This window comes from Pelodiscus sinensis, chromosome 10, assembly GCF_052426305.1.
Source record: "Pelodiscus sinensis isolate ZL-2025 chromosome 10, ASM5242630v1, whole genome shotgun sequence".
NCBI classification, from domain to species: domain Eukaryota; kingdom Metazoa; phylum Chordata; order Testudines; family Trionychidae; genus Pelodiscus; species Pelodiscus sinensis.
The window spans coordinates 11,312,383-11,331,297 of NC_143061.1; the positions used below are offsets into that span (position 1 = coordinate 11,312,383).

An 18,915-nucleotide genomic window follows, 5' to 3' on the forward strand; every position below is an offset into this window, starting at 1 on the left:
AAGGATGTGTGTGTGTCAGAGTGCAATATGTAACAAGCAATGCATCCTACCAGTAATTCCAGAACAGGAAAAACTTGCCACTTTCCAACTCAGTCAAAATCATCTGTCTGGAGCAATGTTCAGATTTATTAAATTCTTGTCATCTTTTGCTCTGCTTTACTGCCCACCATTAAAAAGACACAATGATTTTCATATTTGTGTCGAGATACTTTGACCTAAAAAAGCCAATGACAAGAACACAGTTATTGCTGGAAAGTTACATGCAACAGGAATCACTGATGCCAATTACACACACTCAAAGACTTCAGTCTGCATTATGCTGTCTGATAAATAGCAAAACATTAGGGCAGTCAAGCCCTCCGGGAATTCTCTGTAATGTAACCATTACCAAGTTCTCGACTCACAAAACAAAGTCAGCAAGATCTACACTAGGCACTGTCATCAGCAGCAAGATTTGCCAGCTGCAACCAGGCTGAGCTTTATGTTGCTAAAACAAATCCTTTTCTGCAATGTGTAGAAGTGAGCTATACCAGTGGTTCTCAACCCTGAGAGATACTTGAGAGAAGTCTGGGGAGTACATCAACACAACTGAAATTTGGAGAAAACTGAATTTTTGTTTTAAGTTTTACAGTCCTTTATTATTTTTGTACTTTTTACACCCAAAAATTTAATCGCCTGCCCAGCTATGATTAAGTTGTTTAAACAAATGTGTTGCAATGGTAGAAAAAAAATTGTGTCTGTCTGAAAACTGTAGGTACTGGGGGTACTTATAATTTTTTAAAGGGTTACTTAATAAAAAAAAAGTTGAGAAACACTGAGCTATACAACCAAACTAAGAATCTGTGTCAGCCCAGAAGCTTGAACTGCAGCTATAATATTACACGGGCAAGATCTAATGTTCAGAGTAGATAAATCTAAGATATGCACACAAGACACTGATGCTTCAAATTCCACCCCTTTTTTGGATGTCATCTCTCCTGCATTTTGGGGTAGACCAGAACTCCACATTAACTTTGTTTGGTGCTCTCTAGGAAGGTTGGCCACTGTGACATTAGATTATAATCAATCAGGGCTGTTTCAAGGATGGGAAGCTAGAGGGATGAGGGAAAGGGAGAGATTGTGATCAGATATGGAGGCATGGCACACATACACCCAGCCACAAATATCATAGCAAGCATAGGGTGACCCACCCACCTCTATAAATAGAGACTAAGGATGTTAGATATCCTGTAATTGAATAGTTGTGTAACTGCATAAAAGATTATCGGTTACACAACTATTCGATAGTCCCTGAGGGGGCAGGCTGGCCCCACTCCTAGGGAGCCCCTTGACCCTGCGCTGCTGCCTCTCTATCAGAGGCAGCAGCAAGGGGTGACAGGAGAGCGCAGGTTCTTGAGGGGAACGAGTTTAAACAACTCCCCTCGCACAGCGGCTACCTGCCACTCTGTGCAGCTGCCTCGGATACAGAGGCAGCAGCGCTGGATGGCAGCAGCCCTTGTCTGCAGGAGGACCAAGTTCCCCACAGACAGAGGTTGCTCCACAGGATGAAGAGCAGCCTCTAACCACAGGGAACTCGGACCCCCCACAAACAGGGGTTGCTGCCGTAAAGCAGCCTCTGCCCACAGCAGGCCCCGGCTCGCTACCGATAGAGGCTACTCTATGGGATGCAGAGCAGCCTCTGCCTGTGGGGAGCTTGGACCCTCCACAGACAGAGGCTGCTTTGCAGCAGCGTCCCTTGCCGCCCTTCAACCCCTCCCCCCCGCACTCCAGGCAGGAGGTCCACAGGAGCTCCTGCCTGTTCCCCCGTCCCGCCTCTGTGGAGACAACAAGGCAGGACTGCAGGAACCCATACACACAGGGAGCTGGCTTGAAAGCCAGTTCCCTGCACGTATGGGCTCCCGCCTGCCCCCCTCACCCTCTGTGCTGCTGCCTCTCTATCAAAGGGGCACCACTGGGTCTTCATGTCCACCCATCTGCTCTTCCTATCCCTGGTTTGTAACTCGGCTTCCTCTGGCCAGGATCTAGTTAATTAAAAACGGAAAAAGCCTGCCAGACCTATAGCAGAACATTGAACCTGGGAAAGAGCCATTCAAGTGGCAATGAATCCATTTCACAGGCATTTGCTAACCCCAGATATGTTTGTGTTTCTGAACTTTGGCTACATCTAGACTGCACTGTTATCTCAGAATTTACTTTTGAAAGAGGCTCTTTTGAAATGTGGTGTGTCTACACTGCGCCAAATTGTGAAAGAAAGTGTTCTTTCGAGCCACCCCTTATTCCTCGTAGAATGAGGTTTACAGGATAGTGAAAGAGTATGTCCGTTCTTTCAAAAAAAAAATTCAAAAATATGGACACGTTCCTTGGATGCGGCGTTGCTATTTCGGGATACCGGAGGTATCTCAAAAAAGCAGGGCAGTCTAGACATAGCCTTACTGTGTTAGTCCATTTAAAATTTGCTTTATAACTATTTCATTAGTGTGTTGATGAAGATTATAAGAATCACATCTCTAAAAATTCATCATGCCTGATTGGGCTGTCTTTGAGGACAGGGGCACCCGTTTAATAGCACTGTATGGGGCCCCATAAATCCTAAGGATAGCCCTTCGGGGTCACAACCTCAAATTTGAGAAAACCTGCTCTATTAAAAAAAAAACCATGTTGCCCTTTTTGACCCGAATGACTAATCAAGGTTCAGGACACTGTGGGTGATCCGGTCAGGAACAGAAATTGGTGGCATTCAAGTACTTCTTTGATGCAGTCTTGTTTGTTTGCAAGGAATGTACGCTCCTGTGCCCTGAACACAGAAGGAACCAAGACAAAACAAAAAAACAAAAACAAAAACAAAAGTCAGACTTTCCTTGCTTACAGGCCCTCACAAGCCCTTTTAGCCAACATCACAACCAAAGACTCTCTAGCTTTTTTCCAGGATCACAGTTGTGCTCACTGGAAGAGGCTACTGATTGGCTTTCTTGCTTCTCCCTCCCCCTCCCCCCCAAAAAGTGATCTCTCCCAGTTTCTTTCTGTGTATTCTCTCACACATCTACATCCAGTCCCACCTGGTCACAATACCCGGTTGAATCTTCCACCCTCAGGCCCTAGCGTTAGTTTCTGGGCAGACTGTCAGGCTTGCTCTACCCTAGCAACTTATGTCAGTGTAACTACATCAGTCAAGGATGTGGAAAATTCACGCACCTGAGCAACACAGTTATACCAGCCTAAACTCGAGGGCTACGTCTACATTGCAAATTCTTGCGCAAGAAGATATGCAAATGAGGTGTGGTGATAAATATCATTGCCCCTCATTTGCATACCTAATAAGCCACCATTTTTGCACAAGAAGGAGTAGTCTACACTGCTCCTTCTTGTGCCAAAACCTCCTCTTGCACAAGAGCTGTTCTGTCTGAAAATAAGTGGCAGAACGGCTCCTGCGCAAAAGCCCCTTGCAGAAAAATGGTGGCTCATTAGGTATGCAAATGAGGCACGGTAATATTCATCACTGTGCCTCATTTGCATATCTTCTTGTGCAAGAATGCAGACGTAGCCCTGGTATGGACAGCACCAGATCGATGGAAGGGCTTTTCCTATTGACTCAGGTGGGGAAGGTGGAGTACCTACACTGATGGAAGAAGCCTTCCCCTCACTATACGTATCACCTTCACCTAAGTACTATAGTGCCACAGCTGCATGGATACAGCTGTACCATTGCAGACTTTTCAGTGTAAACAAGCCCTTAGGTTTTGTTTTAGGTATGGTCCCTTAAATGTTTCTTATTGCTTTCTTAAATGGAGGACTTGTCCACACATCAGTCTGAACCAGCTTTTAACATAACCTAGAACAAGGCTTCTTCCAGCCCATAATAATACTTATGTACAGAGAAAAAGTGAGCGATGTCGAATGATATCTTTTTTGGACCAACTTTTGTTGGTGAAAGAAACAAGCTTCTAAGCTTACACAGAGTCCTGCTTCTGGTCTGAGAAAGGTGCTCAAGGTATCACAGCTAAAGACAAGGCAGAACAGATTGCTAAATATAAAGAGTTAACACATGTTGCAAGAGACCATTCAAGGTTACCTGGGCAGTACTTCTGCAGGCATAGGGCAAAGAAGGTTTGTTGTAATGAGCCATAAATCCAGTGTCTTTGAGTCAAAGATTTTTAGAGTCTAGCAAAATTAGTCATTTAAACTCCCAGACATGCATTTGGAAGTAGTTGTTCAGGTTTCCTTTCAGGATGAACATAGAGAAGTCGAATATGGAGTGATCAACAACTCATGCTTCCCGATACTGGGTGGGGTGGGGGGGAAACAATATAAAGGGGAGGACCCGTGACCCTTCCACATCTCTCTTCTGGGAAGAGCTTCCAGCCCCACCACCCTGTGCCAAGGAAAAAAATCCTGCCAGCTTCTGGAGGAGGGGGCAGAGAGGGCGGGGGGCTGGGACCATAGGATCAATGAGCACATGCCTCGGGACCCACCCTGGCTGTGCGGAGCAGGAAGCTCCCAGCACCTTCCCCGGCAATCCCCCATTCTGCATCAAGCTCGGGGACAGCTGTGCTCTCCCCACCCCACCAGTTATCTGTGGGGAGGGACGGGACTATATTCTTCTCCTGCTCCATCTCCCTCCCGCTCTGATATGCTCAGTCCCTGTCCCACGGCAGCCAGCTCCATATGGGAAAAGGGAAAAAACGACTTCTCACACAGCTGAAAGTAGTTGCTCAGGATCACTGCTGTTCAGCGTGGCAGTTGCCGGAAAGAGCCTGGCTAGGGAGTGGTGGCTTCCACTCCCAGGTGGGCCCAGTTAGGCCCGCCAACGGGGGAGTGCAAAGGAGGTAATTGCCCTGCGCCCTTTAAATTGCTGCTGGACCATGGCAGCACTAAGACCGGGGGGCTCGCTCCAGGATGCGAAGCTCCCACTCACACCTTGTTATGGGGTCTGGAGAGGCCATTTGGCCCAGCTCGGGCTGAGTGAGCCAGAAACATACCAGCATGAGGGGGGCTACAGGCCACGTAACCCCTGACCCCAGCAGCCAGGCCCAGGTGGGGAGTGAAAGTTGCTACCTCCCCAGCTGGGTTCTTGCTGGCAGCCATCACATTACGTAAAGCAAGGACTTTGAGCAGCCAGCATGAGAAGTGACTGGTCTCACCTCTTCCGCTCCCTATCTGGCTGCTAGGACAGATACCCAACATGACAGAGCTCCTGTAATGGGAGGAAGATAGAACCCTTCCCCCTCTCCCACAGCATGTGAGTTCATTTGAGCATGTATCGATTGTCTCCTCTCACCCACAGAGTACTTACTGGGGCATGAAGTGCATGGGATGAGATACACTACATGTTGTGATAAGCATGAGGACTCATAGATCAATATTATGGGGTATATTGATCATCATAAAAGTGGAGGTATGTCTGCAGGTTTTGAATCTTTTGCTATGGCAGGGTCTGGTGCCTCGTGCTGTGGAGAATTAAAGATTATTTAAATATAGTTTTCCCTACTCCCCTAAGTAGTGCAATATCAAGTTCAGATGTCAACAAAGGAAGAAGTTGCAACCGACAAACTGATGGAAGTAGGAAACCTAGCATAAGACACTTCAGCAGCACATATACCGAGACCACAGTCGTTAGAGTAGACTCACCATCAGAGTTTTGAGAATGAAAACTACAGGTTGTGACCACTGTTTGACCTATGAAAAAAGCAGTAGACTATTATACCTGACAGGGTCAGCCACTAGAGGGAGACATGTACTCAGCAAGTAGCATTTTGTAGTCAGTCTGCCTTTCCTTCAAAATTCCAGTGAAAAGAATGAAAGGCAAAGTATCGAGATGCATTTGCCCAAACATAGCAGATAAAAATTAGTTAAAAAAATAAGACATGACAAGGGCTATTTTTTCAGTTATCTTTAAAGCAGTCAGTAATTTCTTTTGCAGCTAACACACCAATAGACGGTCACCATGACAGTCAAGAACGTGAAAATGTTTCTTCAATTCTAACCTAGGTTTTGTTGGAATGGGAAAGGAAGAAGATTGTAAATTTCAGACCACAGAGCTGCTTAACAGAACCATTGAGGCTTATTTGATCACTGCCCCCCACCCTCGCCACAAAAATATCACCCTTATAACAAATTGTTTGATTAGGGTTAATACTGCATGGGAAAATATCTCAAACATTCCCTTGGATCTTTCATAAACCCACACCTCCGAAATCACTAAAGAAATGGCACTCTGTTAAAACACACACAGAACACAACAACAACGTCAGATTTTCACCACAGAAATACTGGAAAAGAAAAGAAGGGTCCAGATTTCTTGAGGCAGTTAGCAAAATCTACTGCTGTTTGCAATAATTAGCCTGTGTTCTATATCCACTATAACAACAAAATTTTCTGCAGCATACAGTGCTTTGCAGACTTGAACAGATAACTCCTCGGACGACCCCCCCTAGGTAAAGATATACCTTTCTCATAGAGCTGGAAGGGACCTTGAGATGTCATTGAATCCAGTCCCTTGCCCTCATGGCAGGACCAAGTACCATTCCTGACAGATTTTTGCCCCAGATCTCTAAATGGCCTCCTCAAGGATTGAACTCACAACCCTAGGTTTAACAGGCCAATGCTCAAGCCACTGAGCTACCCCTCCCCCCAATACAGTTTCAATTGTACAGCTGGGGAAACTGAGTCAGAGAGTCCTGTGACTTGCCCACTATCACACACAGCAAGTTTGTGGCAGAGGTAGTACTTCTGGGTCCCAGTCCTGAGCTTCAATCATTGTCCCAGTGACAAAAACCATGAATAATTTGACAGCAAGATAAGATCCCAAAATACCTAGGAAATTTACTTTATTGGGAAAGAGAAAAATCCAGGGTGAATTTATGGTTTTAACGAGACTAATGTGTGAAATAAAATCTTGTTTTGAAAAAAGTGCCAGAACAAGGGAACTTACAAAAGGCACAAAGGTTCCATATAGAATCTGTGTGAACAGTTGAACAGATACACATGGCGCAAATGGAGTTAGAAAATAAACACAAAGATGATGTGAGAGTATTAACTGGGATTGAAAATTATAGGAGAAAACAGTAGTCTCCCACGTTGAATATAACCAGTAGCAAAAATGCCAGCAGGTAACAAAACTGATAGGGGTATTTTGTTAATGTTTATCTTTTATTAATATTACAGAGGCAACCCTAAATTATTCTTTCTAAGCTAGATATACACAACAAAAAGCTGGCGGTCTGAAATTTATATACTCCCACACATAAAAATAACCTAATCAAACCAACCCAACAAAGCACACCATTGCAAATGTCCTCCATTAACCAAGACACTGAGTTACAATTACCGCCCACACTCCAACTTGGGCCTCTACCTCTGTTTCCAATGAAGTCAATGGCACTGGAGAGCTTTTGAAAATCCTCCACACAGGCTACAATTATTATTTTTTCTGTACAACATGAGGTTGTATGTGAATTTTTCATTTAATTTATGAATAATATTTGCCAGGTTTTCCTATTTAACAGAATTGTCTTATAAACACCACTAGTTAGGTACTAGCTCAAGCAGTAAATTACAAGGGGAGTAATGTGACACGAGTTTTGTCTCTCTCTTCTCCTCGCTCCATCCTGATGACCATATAATATTTAATGTCTTTGCTGTAGGTTCTGATCTGGTTCTTTTAAACAGTACACATCCCAGCCCAGGAAAGGCTACTGGGTGACACTTGAGATCTGAAGTATGTGAGTAAAAATAACCTGCCTTCCACTAGACATGATGAACACCAGACAGCTGAGTCACCTTTTAAGCCCCTTTTGATTTTCCAAATTAAAAAAAAATATCAGAGAGAGAAGAATTAAACATCCAAAAATTAGAGCAGCACAAACTGAAACCCTGAAGTTCATATTCTGTACTTCCTTTAGATTTCTATTCCTTTCTCTCCTTTAGATTTCTCTTCCTTTCATCAGACGCAGCAACTTTGTTTCAGTATCTAATGCTCACTCCAGCTATTAAAGGGAAATAGTTGACTTGAATTTGTTTTTTATATCAGTCAATGTTAAAAAAGTTTCATTTCCTACAGAGCGTGTATGGAGAAGAATTAAGGGATTTTCTGCTCCCCTATAAGAGTCTTTTTCAACAAGGAAGAAAGGCCTGGATCCTTAATAGGTGTTTCAGCATTTATTTATCATAGAAATAAGGGAAGTTGGGCCAAAATCTGGCCAAAATGACTAAGGATCCCATCCTGCAATGGAATAATTGCATCCTTGAGGGTCCAGTGTTCTACAAGGGCTCAAGTAATCATCTGCATGGATCCAATTTCAGGATCAGGATCTGACTAACACATGGTAAAGAGTGAAAGTGACCACAGTGTTCATTTGACACCAAACAAAACCATCTGGGGCTGGAAGCAGGAGGGACACCTTACCAATTTCTTTCAATTACACTGATTTTAGACTAATTGCAACTATTGGAGGTAAACAAGTTTCAGTCCAAATTATGATTTTCAAGTTGACCAGGACCTTTTACTGTAAGAGCTACTTAAAGATGCCCTAAACAATAGAATAGGTACACAGATTCAGCAGGAAAAAAAGCCATCCATGCGCACTTGCCAACTAATATATGTGAATGAGCCCATTTGCTGCCCCTTTCATTACCTGTGTGAAAGATAAAAACTCAGGAAAGAGCACATAGACCCTAAGAAATTGCAGAGGACCACTAGATCATCTAGTGTGACTTCCTGTATATCACAGGCCATCGACATCCCCAGTACCAACACTAAACCCAAAATCAAGCCCAGAGGAGACTAGACTACTATGTGCTACAGGCTATGAATAGAAAAGACGGAGGTGGAATAGCAGGGAATTGATTAAGTGAGATGTACTCAGATAACCCCGGAAAGAGACCTGCACTGACTGGAGCACCCAGAAAATAGAAACCCTCAAAAAAAAAACCCCACAACCCTGGGTCTAATCAATTACTTCAAATTCACTTTGGGGGGAAAGGGAAGGAAATTCTAGCATCACACACAATCTGCCACTGATTTTTGCTGAAGGATCTATTCAGCTGCAACAGACCAGTCATAAATCAGGATGTGCCTGTGATCAGAAAATAAAACAAACCCCAGCCTGGGAAGCATAATCGCCCTAGCTACTGCTGCTCTGGAAATAGAGACGGTTTACAATTAATTTTCTACTTAAATGACAACAGGCATCTCAAAGCACCTTGCAACGCCTCTGAAATCATGCAACAGGGAAATCCTCATGGCACCTGCCCACCTATTCCCCATCCACCCACAGAATTCAAATGTTGTTGAGCTAAGCAACTCTCAAGACAGACAATCCCATCCCTTCCCCCAACCAGCGGATTTGGCCTTGGGGATGAGGAGGAAGTTAACCTAAGGGGATGTTTGGAAGCCAGCACTGGGGAGGCAGTGGGAGCCTGGGGGCTACTCGAAGGGGATCCTGAGGGACTTTCAATCTAGAAGGGAAAATGCAGCAGGTGGAGCGGGAGAAGGAGAGAAAATCATGCAACAGCGGGAGGTTTGCTACCTGGGATTGGAGTGAGAGGAATAACAGTGAGGGGATTGCACTAGGAAGAGAATATGTTTCCACAGCCTAGAGGAAAATGAAGTAGAAGTTGGCACAGATTAGGGGGTGGGAAGCAATAGGGAGGTTGCAGCAGAAGGGAAATAAAGCAGGGAGAGTGTAAAGGAGGAGTGTGTTTAAGAAGGGAAATGGGGTAAGTTTGCTGCCTGCCTGGGAACCTGGGGGGAGGAGGGGGAGAAAGGAGATTTGCTGCCTGCCTCGGGAGGAGTAGGGAGGTTTGCTACCTTGGAGGGGGGAGCAGAGATGAAGGTTTGCTGCCTGCCTGGGGAGGAAGATGAGCTAGAGGGATAGGTTTGTTTCTCCTTGCGGGTGGGGGAGGGGGAATGGTGGGAGAGGGAGGTTAGCTGCCTGCCTGGGGAGGAGGCGGGAGGTTTGCTGCCCGCCGGGGCGGCGAGGGAAGAGAGAGGTTTGCCGCCTGCCTAGGGGGTGCTGCAGTGGAGCGGGTTTGCAGCCGGCGGAGGCTGCTGCACTCACCGGGGACTCGTAGGAGAAGGCACATTCCGTCTTGTAGACCCGGTCCCCTGACTTGGGCACGCGGATCGTGGGCATGTAGGGGACCAGCAGCTCCCCTAGGTCCCCCGCAGCCATCTGCGCCTCCCTGCCGCTCCCGAAGAGCGCGGCCCGCTGCATGTTCCCCCGCCAGCCGACCGCGAGCCAGGGGAAGGCAGAGCGACTGCAGCCGGGCCGGGGCGGCCTGAGCCGGGCCCGGGGGAGGAGCGGGGGAAGATGCTATTTTTAATCCAAGGGCGGCAGGAGCGGTCCCAGCTGCAGCCCCGGGGTCCTGGGGAGGGGGGAAGCCCTGGGGCGGGGGCGGCGGAGAGGAGGAGCCTCGGGGAAGATGGATGGAGGGCAGCGCCCAGAGAGGATGTGTGGGGAGGGGAGGGTGGACAGCAAGGAGGGGAGGGGCCTGGGAAGCAGGCTGGGGCAGGGGATTGGGAATCCCTCAGTTCCCTTCCCCGGAGCTGTAGCACCCTCCTCCTGCCCGGAGGGGAAGTTGGGGCCATTCTAATGGACAGACAAAACAGTCTGACTCCTTCCAGGCTCGTAGAAAAAGCGTCCCAGTGTCACTTCCCAGCCCTCCCCAGCAGCCGGACTGGCGGGTCCAGGGCATCTCTGCTTGAGCCTGGCTGAGGGAAGCGCTGAGTGGAAAGCGGTGGACTCTGGGGGCGTGTGCTGCAAGCGGTCAGACTACGGGCTCATGCTTCTGGTACCTTTTGGCTTTAAAAAAAAATCCGTGAAAGACAAGGGGCTGTGTCACCCTGTAATCCCCGCTGGGAAACATCAGCCAACCCAAGCCCACAGCTTAAAGAACACAGCTGATCATTTTTTTCCGAGTTATCCCGACCTGCCGTTTGGGCCAAGCATCCTGCTTCCCCTAGGTCTGACTGTAAGCTCGGGGATGGTCTTCAGTTTGGGTCTTGTATCAAGCCCAGCACCCTGATCGGTGCATGGAGCAGTGATGAGGGAGACAGTTGCTGGAGCTGGCTTCAAATATCCTGATTTCTGATGTTGTCTTGTCACTTAGTAAGGAGCAGTTGACAACAACAGTGAGAAAATTGTCTATGCTATACTCCCAGAGCCATTCCTACTGGTGCTGGTACCCTATGCACCCCAGCCCTGATCCCTCCTCCCCCAGAAGTGTCTGCTGTACATGAGGGGAGAAGGGGGAGACACTGAAACAGTGGGAGAAAGGGGTCATCAGCTTACCCGGCCCAGAAGCCATTTACTGCGGTGATGTCTGATCTATCCATTCTGGAATAGTAAGCACCATGGAGCATGGTTGGGAGGGAGATGTGGGCCGGAGGACTCCACAGTAGCGACAGACAGCAGCTTAGCCTCCCAAAGGTTTTGTCTACACTGCAGGGTTTTTGTGGATGAAGCTTTTTGCGGAAGAGTTTGTCCACGAAAACTTCTTGCACAAAAGCGTGTCCACACCTCAAAAGTGCATCGCAAAAGCGATGTGCTTTTGCACAAGAGAGTGTCATGGATGCTCTCACGCAAGAAAGCTCTGATTGCCATTAACAGAATGGCCATCAGAGCACCTGTGCTTTTTCTGATAGGCTCTTTTTGTGCAAGAAACCCCTGAGGAGTGTCCACACATCTTTTTGCAGAAGAGCTGTAGTGTAAAAAGGAGTTATGCCTCGTGGAGAGAGGAATTACTACCAGCAAAGGCCCTCTGTGCTGTCGATTTACTGGGGGGGTGTACATGCACGCACAGAAACATGCTTTAGGCGTGGATGCTCCTCTAGTTTTTGTGTTGTAGACATAGCCAAAGAGAAGTGGCACTTTTAAGGAGAAAGCACTGCTTTGCTCCAGCCACCTGCTGCATGGCTGCCCCCTGCTCCATCCCAGTACTCCAACACAGGACTGCCTACTGAGCAGGGCACCATGAAATTTGGGGCAATTTGGTGCCTCATTTCATGGTGCCCTACATGGCTGCATGTTTTGCATATGGGTACGGAGAGCCTTGTATACTCAGCCTAATTGAGTGCCCACATTTCACATCTGTACAACAGAGATAACTGGGTTTCTATGGATGTACTGCTTTGTAGCAAGCTTGATGCCCCTACCTCCTCCCAGGGGCTATTAAAAGAGACAAACAGCTGTTAATAGACATGTGCACATGTTTTTTCAAGTACCCTCCAGCACTGCCTATTATCATGCCCACATAGTTTATAGTTACCATCTGCTTGATATCACATCCACAGTTTAATAACTGAGCTGGCTGTAATGCAGAGCTGGAAGCTGCTTGATACTAACGTCTTGGTTTTATATGCTGCTTCTTGCCCCACCAGACTGACCTGCAATTGCAGTGGTTCATCATACTGAGCCAGCAAGATGACATTGCCGTCATATTTGAAATCTGAAAGAAGGATGGCATTCAGCTTAACCCCACTAACTGCTGACGCCTCAAGCCTACCCATGTAGTCAATGCTTGATATTTAGCATTGAGGGTGAAAGAACATGGCCTTGCTCAACTCACATGGAGACTGGAAACTACGTTCTGTATCTGCCATTGACTCCAATGTATTATTCGATTCTAGAGCTCTTCTATCAATGACATTGTTGTCCCAGGGGATGCCAGTTCACCTCACTGGATCCCACAAACGTGATGTCCTGGAATCAGAGGCCTTATAGAAGTCTGTAGAAAGTGCTGTGGGGGGGCTTATTAAATTCATCTATCTCTGAAAAAGCTGTCAAGATAAAAAGCTGGTTAACAGTGGACTGAGCAGGTCTGAGGCTGCCCTGAGTATCTTGGCCTTTGCCACAAAAGTTCACTGTTAAGACCTTAATGTGTAAGCAAAGACTTTCCCTAGAGTGGACAACATCATCATACTGCTACAGTCGCTACATTCACCTTATCCTTTCTGAACAGAGTAATCCCCTTCTTCCAACCTTTGGGGATGACATTATTATGCCAAATGGCCTAGAAGAGTATATGGTATGGCAATACTCTCACCTGTCTTCAGCAACTCAGAGGGGATGTAACAAACCTTTGGCCTCAGTTCGTGGACTGCAATATGGATCCCTTCCTGGTTGAAGGAAATAGGCTGTAGTGGAACTTCTTGACTCTCTTGAGGGGACTTCCAGAGATCAACAACTGAGGAGCATCTTGAAATGACCTTCTCACTAATGCAGCTGATTTGGCAGGCTCTGATGCTGCCATCCTGACTCTTTACTGAACAAACTGGTGCCACCTACTCTGCAAACACTGCAATGTTGAATAAAGGGTGCTGAAATCAGTACTGGATTGTACCTATATATAGTAAGAAACAGGCTTATGTCAGCAGATCTTACCACAGACAAAGGGTGGGAAAGAGGAAGTAGTGTGATCTCTCGTTGACATAGAGGGAGATGAGATACTAAGAATTTAAATGATTTGCCTGAGGTTACACACATCTCCCTGAATACCATGCCAGGTCCTGAACCACAAGACTGTCCTCCTCTTTCACTTCATTTCTGCTCTTTTCATTTTGAAAGGGATATTGATAAGATACAGAAAGGCAGCAAGGATGCTATAGAAACTGAAGAACAGGAACAGAAAAATGAGTAGCAGCAAACTGCAAAATCTATTTGAAATATTTAGTTTTTTAAAGGTACACACAATAGGCTATTAAATAAACCCCCTCAACAGCAAGAGACAAGAAACCACTGAGCCACTACAAGTGAAATCACAGGCTGTGTCTAGACTGCAGACTTTTTTCAAAAAAACTTCACCTGCGTCTAGATTACAGCCGCGTTCTTTCAAAATTAAATCGAAAGAACGCGGCTTTTCTTTCGATGGCGGTAATCCTCATTTCACAAGGAATAACGCCTTTTTTTGAAAGCGTTCTTTCGAAAAAAGGCATTCTTGAATGCAAACAGGACTTTTTCGAAACAGAGCATCCAGACTGCCTGGGTGCTCTCTTTCGAAAAAGCGACTCACTTTTTAGAAAGAAGAGGTTGCAGTCTAGACACTCTCTTTCGATAGAGGCTCTTTCGAAAGAGGCTTGTAGTCTAGATGTACCCACAGGCTGTGTCTACATTGGCACCCCTTTCCGTAAAAGGAATGCTAATGAGACCAGTCGGAATTGCAAATGCCGCGGGGGATTTAAATATCCCCCGCAGCATTTGCATGAACATGGCTGCCGCTTTTTTCCGGCTCGGGGTTTTGCCGGAGAAAAGCGCCAGTCTAGACGGGATCTTGCGGAAAATAAGCCCTTTTCCGGAAGATCCCTTATTCCTACTTGAAAGTGAAGTAGGGATCTTGAAAGTAGGAATAAGGGATCTTCCGGAAAAGGGCTTATTTTCCACAAGGGTCTAGACTAGCGCTTTTTTCCGGCAAAACCCCAAGCCGGAAAAAAGTGGCAGCCATGTTCATGCAAATGCTGCAGGGGATATTTAAATCCCCTGCAGCATTTGCAATTCCGACTGGTCTCATTAGCATCCCTTTTATGGAAAGGGATGCCAATGTAGACACAGCCACAGTGTTTAGATCAAGGGATAAAGAAATAGAGCTGTGACAGTGGGCTAACTGTTATAGTTTGTATGGGGTCCTTATTCTAACAAACATTAGAAACAACACTGATGGCAAAATGTTGATAGAATAATTATTCCATCGAACTGTATACACAGGGACTTAAGTCAACTTAACTACATCACTCAGAGGTGTGGATTTTTCGCACCCCTGACTGACATAGTTAAAACAATGTCAATTTCTAACAGATGATGCCAGAGATCAGAATTTGTCTCAAACAATCTTGGAGTTAGAGCAGGAGTCTCAAACTCTCAGCCCTCAGGCCATCTACTGCCAGAACATTTTCACAATCCAGTCCATGAGTCCTGGCAGCCCAGCATGTGTGTCCATCCTTGTCCTCCAAGTCCCGCCACTTTCTACCACCACCCTGCCCTCCCTCATCCATTGTTCCCTTTCGCTCCGAGGGATATGGCCTCAGGGATTAGTGTAGGGGTCTAGTGCAGGGTAGCAGCATGTGTCAGGCCCTCCTGCACTCCTTGCAGTGGCGGGAGATAATGGGGAAGCAGAGCAAATGCACTGCATTTCAGGGATTACCCAGGGGGCCCAACTCATGCTGCAGGCCTTGCACCAGCCCCCCCCAGGCCGTTTACCTTGGAGAAAGAGGTGCAATGGGGGGAGAGGGCAGAGTGGTGGCAGGAAGGGGCATGGCTGGGGGGGGGATGTATGGGGATGGAGGGGTACAGACATACCCACACCTCCCACGTCGTCAGGACTACTGGGCCAGATCTCAAAAATTCACTGGCTGTAGATGGCCTGAGGACTGTGAGTATAAGACCCCTGAATTAGAGGAACTATTAATTTCATCTACACTGTAAAACTAGATTGGCATAGCTGTATTGCTCAAGGGCAGGAAAAATTCATACCCCTGAGCAGAATAGTTAAGCTAAACTAAGTCCCAATGTAGATAGTGCTAGGTTGACAGAAGAATTATTCTATTAATCAAGCTACTGGCGTAGGTAAATGTCCACACTCAGGTAGGTGTGCCAGTGTAGCATTCCGTGTGCAGTTAAGCTGTTGGTGGTTAGATAAGAAACTTTTTTGTATTGTCTATAATACAAAAAAGAAGTTGATCAAAGTTTCATTGACCTACAGCTGCCATGGAAATTAAATTACTTTTGCACGTCCACACTATATTCTTTATGTTGGTGATGCACAAAAAAAGTAAATGAACAGCTATGTCCCTGCAATCTCAAAGCAAAATGCATACTTACCAGAGGTTCTTTCCCCCGCATCAGGCTCTTCCCAGGCTGGACTGTATAGACTAGCTTAAATGCTTTAGAGTCAAGAACATGTCATGCTTCACTGTGCAGATGTCTTGGTTTCCGGACCTCCATAATCCTCCTCTTCATTCAACACCTACTCCTCCGTGTTCACTTCAGGAGCCTATGACTCCAACTCCATCCAATGTATCCACAGGACTCTTGGGAGTGGCCACAGAGTCTCTGTACAGCTTTTATAAATGTGACTTGTCTGTGGCTCTGCACGAGCATGACTGTTAGGCTCCCTGGCTTTCTGGTATATCTGCCACAGCACTTAACTTTCACACAGCATTACTGCACATTCCTCTTATAGTCCTTCTCTGCCATGCCACAAGTGATATGCTCATCAATATCAATGGCTGGATGAGACCCATGCCTGGACAGCCACCTCATCTGATGAACCCAAGAGATACACCATCTCCTGTGATCTCTAGATGGGAGTCAGTTGTGTAGTTGCTAGGCATGCTTGAAAGCTGCTAGGTGAGTTCTCCATACCAAGCAAATAGGGAATAGAAATTCAAAAATTCAGAGGACTTTAAGAGTGAAGGAATGTATACCAGCATAGTTGGCCACTGGGCAATGGAATTCAAAATACTGAGCAGAATAGTCACAGTGGAGCATTGTAGGACACCTCCTGGAGACCATTAAATTCAACATAAATAATGCAGTATCTTTACTGACACTGCATCACTAATTACAGCAACTTCGGATGGATATATTTCAAACTAAAAAAGGCTTATGAGCATAGTACTTCAGGGATCGGTATTAAGACTTTTTTTACTCATAATACTATCTAAGTGACGTGAATGAGATTAAGTCTTCTAACCTTTATAAAGCACTTTGAGAGTTACTGATGACAAGCACTACATTAGAGCTAGGTATCTGAATTATTATTTATTAATCTGAAGGCAAAAAATTGGCAAAGCAAGAAATGCCCAATCCAAAGGTCGCTAAAGTCAATTGGAGCCTGTTGAATATACACCAAGGAATGAAAATGGAAAACAAGGCTGTATTTAATTGGGATGTTCTATACAGTGTGGGTCAGAGTACAAACAAAGGTGTCTGTTGTCTCAGAAAGACTGTAGCAGAGGATATCAAAGATGTTCGTAGTATATACAAAAGCTTCAGAGTAGCAGAGTTAGTCTGTAACAGGGAAAACTTAAAACACAACAAATAGACTAGTAGCACCTTAAAGACTAACAAAACACGTAGATGGTATCATGAGCTTTCATGGCGCAACCCACTTCTTCAGATGATGGTAGTATGTAGTTATAAGAAAGGGCTAAAGGAGTTGGATTTATTCTGTCTAGAAAAGCAGAGACTCGAGAGCAGCTAATGGCAGATGGCTTCAAGATGCCAAAAGGGACTGATAAGAGGAGAAATACAGTCACTTAAAAAAAGCACTGCTGATAAAGGGAGTTAAAAACTAGGGGCATATAAACTAAATTATGCCCACCTCTAATATCATTAACTCACTGGCATTCACCTTCCTTTCCCCCCCCCCCCCCCACATCCCCCTTCTGTTCTGTAATGTGATTTGTCCTTTTCATGTGTGTTCATTTTTTTTTAAATTGTATCCTTTGGTATATATGGTTGTGACTATTTTCTTCCATTATTTGATCTGAGGAAGTGGGTCTGGCCCACGAAAGCTCATCATCTAATAAACCATGTTGTTAGTCTTTAAAGTGCTACATAGTCCCATATTTTGTTTCAGCTACACCAGACTAACACAGCTACATTTCTATCACTATGTCCATTAGAGTTTGAGGAAATACATCCCTCTAGTGGCAAGTAGAATAGGCGGCAGGTTTAAAACAAACATAAGGAAGTCTCAGACAGGATAGCAGTGTTAGTCTGTAACTTTAAAAACAATAAGTAGTCCTGTAGCACTTTAGAGTCTAACAGATATATACATAGTAGCATATACTCATGATAATATATATATTTGTTAGTCTCTAAGGTGCCACATGACTACTAGTTTTTATAAGGAAGTCTTTCACACAAATCATCATCTATACTTGTCGCTATTGTAAAGGCCAAAAATATAACTGATTCTCAAAAGAGAATTAGGTAAGTTCCTGGAGGATAGGTCCATCAACTGCTAATTAGCCAAGGTAGTCAGAAGCAGCTCCATGATCTGGTTCTCCCTAAATATGGCTGCTAGAATCTGGCACTGGATGACAGAGGATGAATAATTTGAGAAGTCCCCCTGTTCTGTTTTCTTCCTGTGAAGCATCTGGCACCAGCCTTTGTTGGAAGACTTGATACTGGTTTACATTGGCCATTGGTCTGACACAATATGGTCATTCTTATAGGTTGTTAAAGAAAACTGTTGTTCCTCTTCAGCAATTCCCATTTAATGTTTAAATGTACGCCCTCAAATAGCTACATAATCACACAGTTGAAGACAGTCTGTTACTTTTATCTTGTTTCTTGTTCTTCAGACATTTAAAAAGCTTTATTCATCTACTTTTCTCTTTTACCTACCAATATTTTATATGAACAGAATGTGTTTCCCTTTTGATTGCAAAACATTAAAACTTAACTTTTTCCATTAATAAATGCTGAATTATATATCAGTTGTGGAAAAACTTAAGTTTTTAATATTTGTCTGTTCAGGTCCCTCCCAAGCATGGGAAAAAAGGGTATAGTTTCATGATAGAGCAGAAGTTTGCCATCTGCAAACTTTTGAGATTTCCAAAAGCACACATGGGCAAGCCCAAGTACAAGCCCAAGGATCTGTGGTCCTTAATCCTATGCTTTTGAAAGCCTTCCCTATTCAGTTCTGGACTCTCGACCTTACCCACATAAAAGTTAGGATTATTGAAAGAGGAGACAGAAATGATGATGTATATGTGATTAGTAATGAAGATACAGCATTGTACACAAGTTGTCATTCTTGGAAGTTTAATTTGTACCCACTGCCAACTCCATAATATGAAAGCAATAACAGGGAAAGTAAATGGAGCCTGAGAGTGACAAGTATCTGGAAAACATGATATTCACACACAAACCAAGATAAATTAAGACGTGATACCAATACTATTATATGCCTCTG

The 18,915-nt window shown here is 45.1% G+C and overlaps 1 protein-coding gene across 1 annotated transcript in view; it reads right to left on the minus strand.

Moving 5' to 3' along the window:
• USP13 (ubiquitin specific peptidase 13) overlaps window positions 1-10,380 on the minus strand; it is a 92,118-nt gene extending 81,738 nt beyond the window's left edge. Inside the window, exon 1 of the mRNA XM_075938035.2 lies at window positions 10,056-10,380. Within this exon, the coding sequence (XP_075794150.1) occupies window positions 10,056-10,211 (156 nt within the window). The 5' untranslated portion in view covers window positions 10,212-10,380. The remainder of the gene's footprint in view (window positions 1-10,055) is intronic.
• Window positions 10,381-18,915: the final 8,535 nt, after the last annotated feature.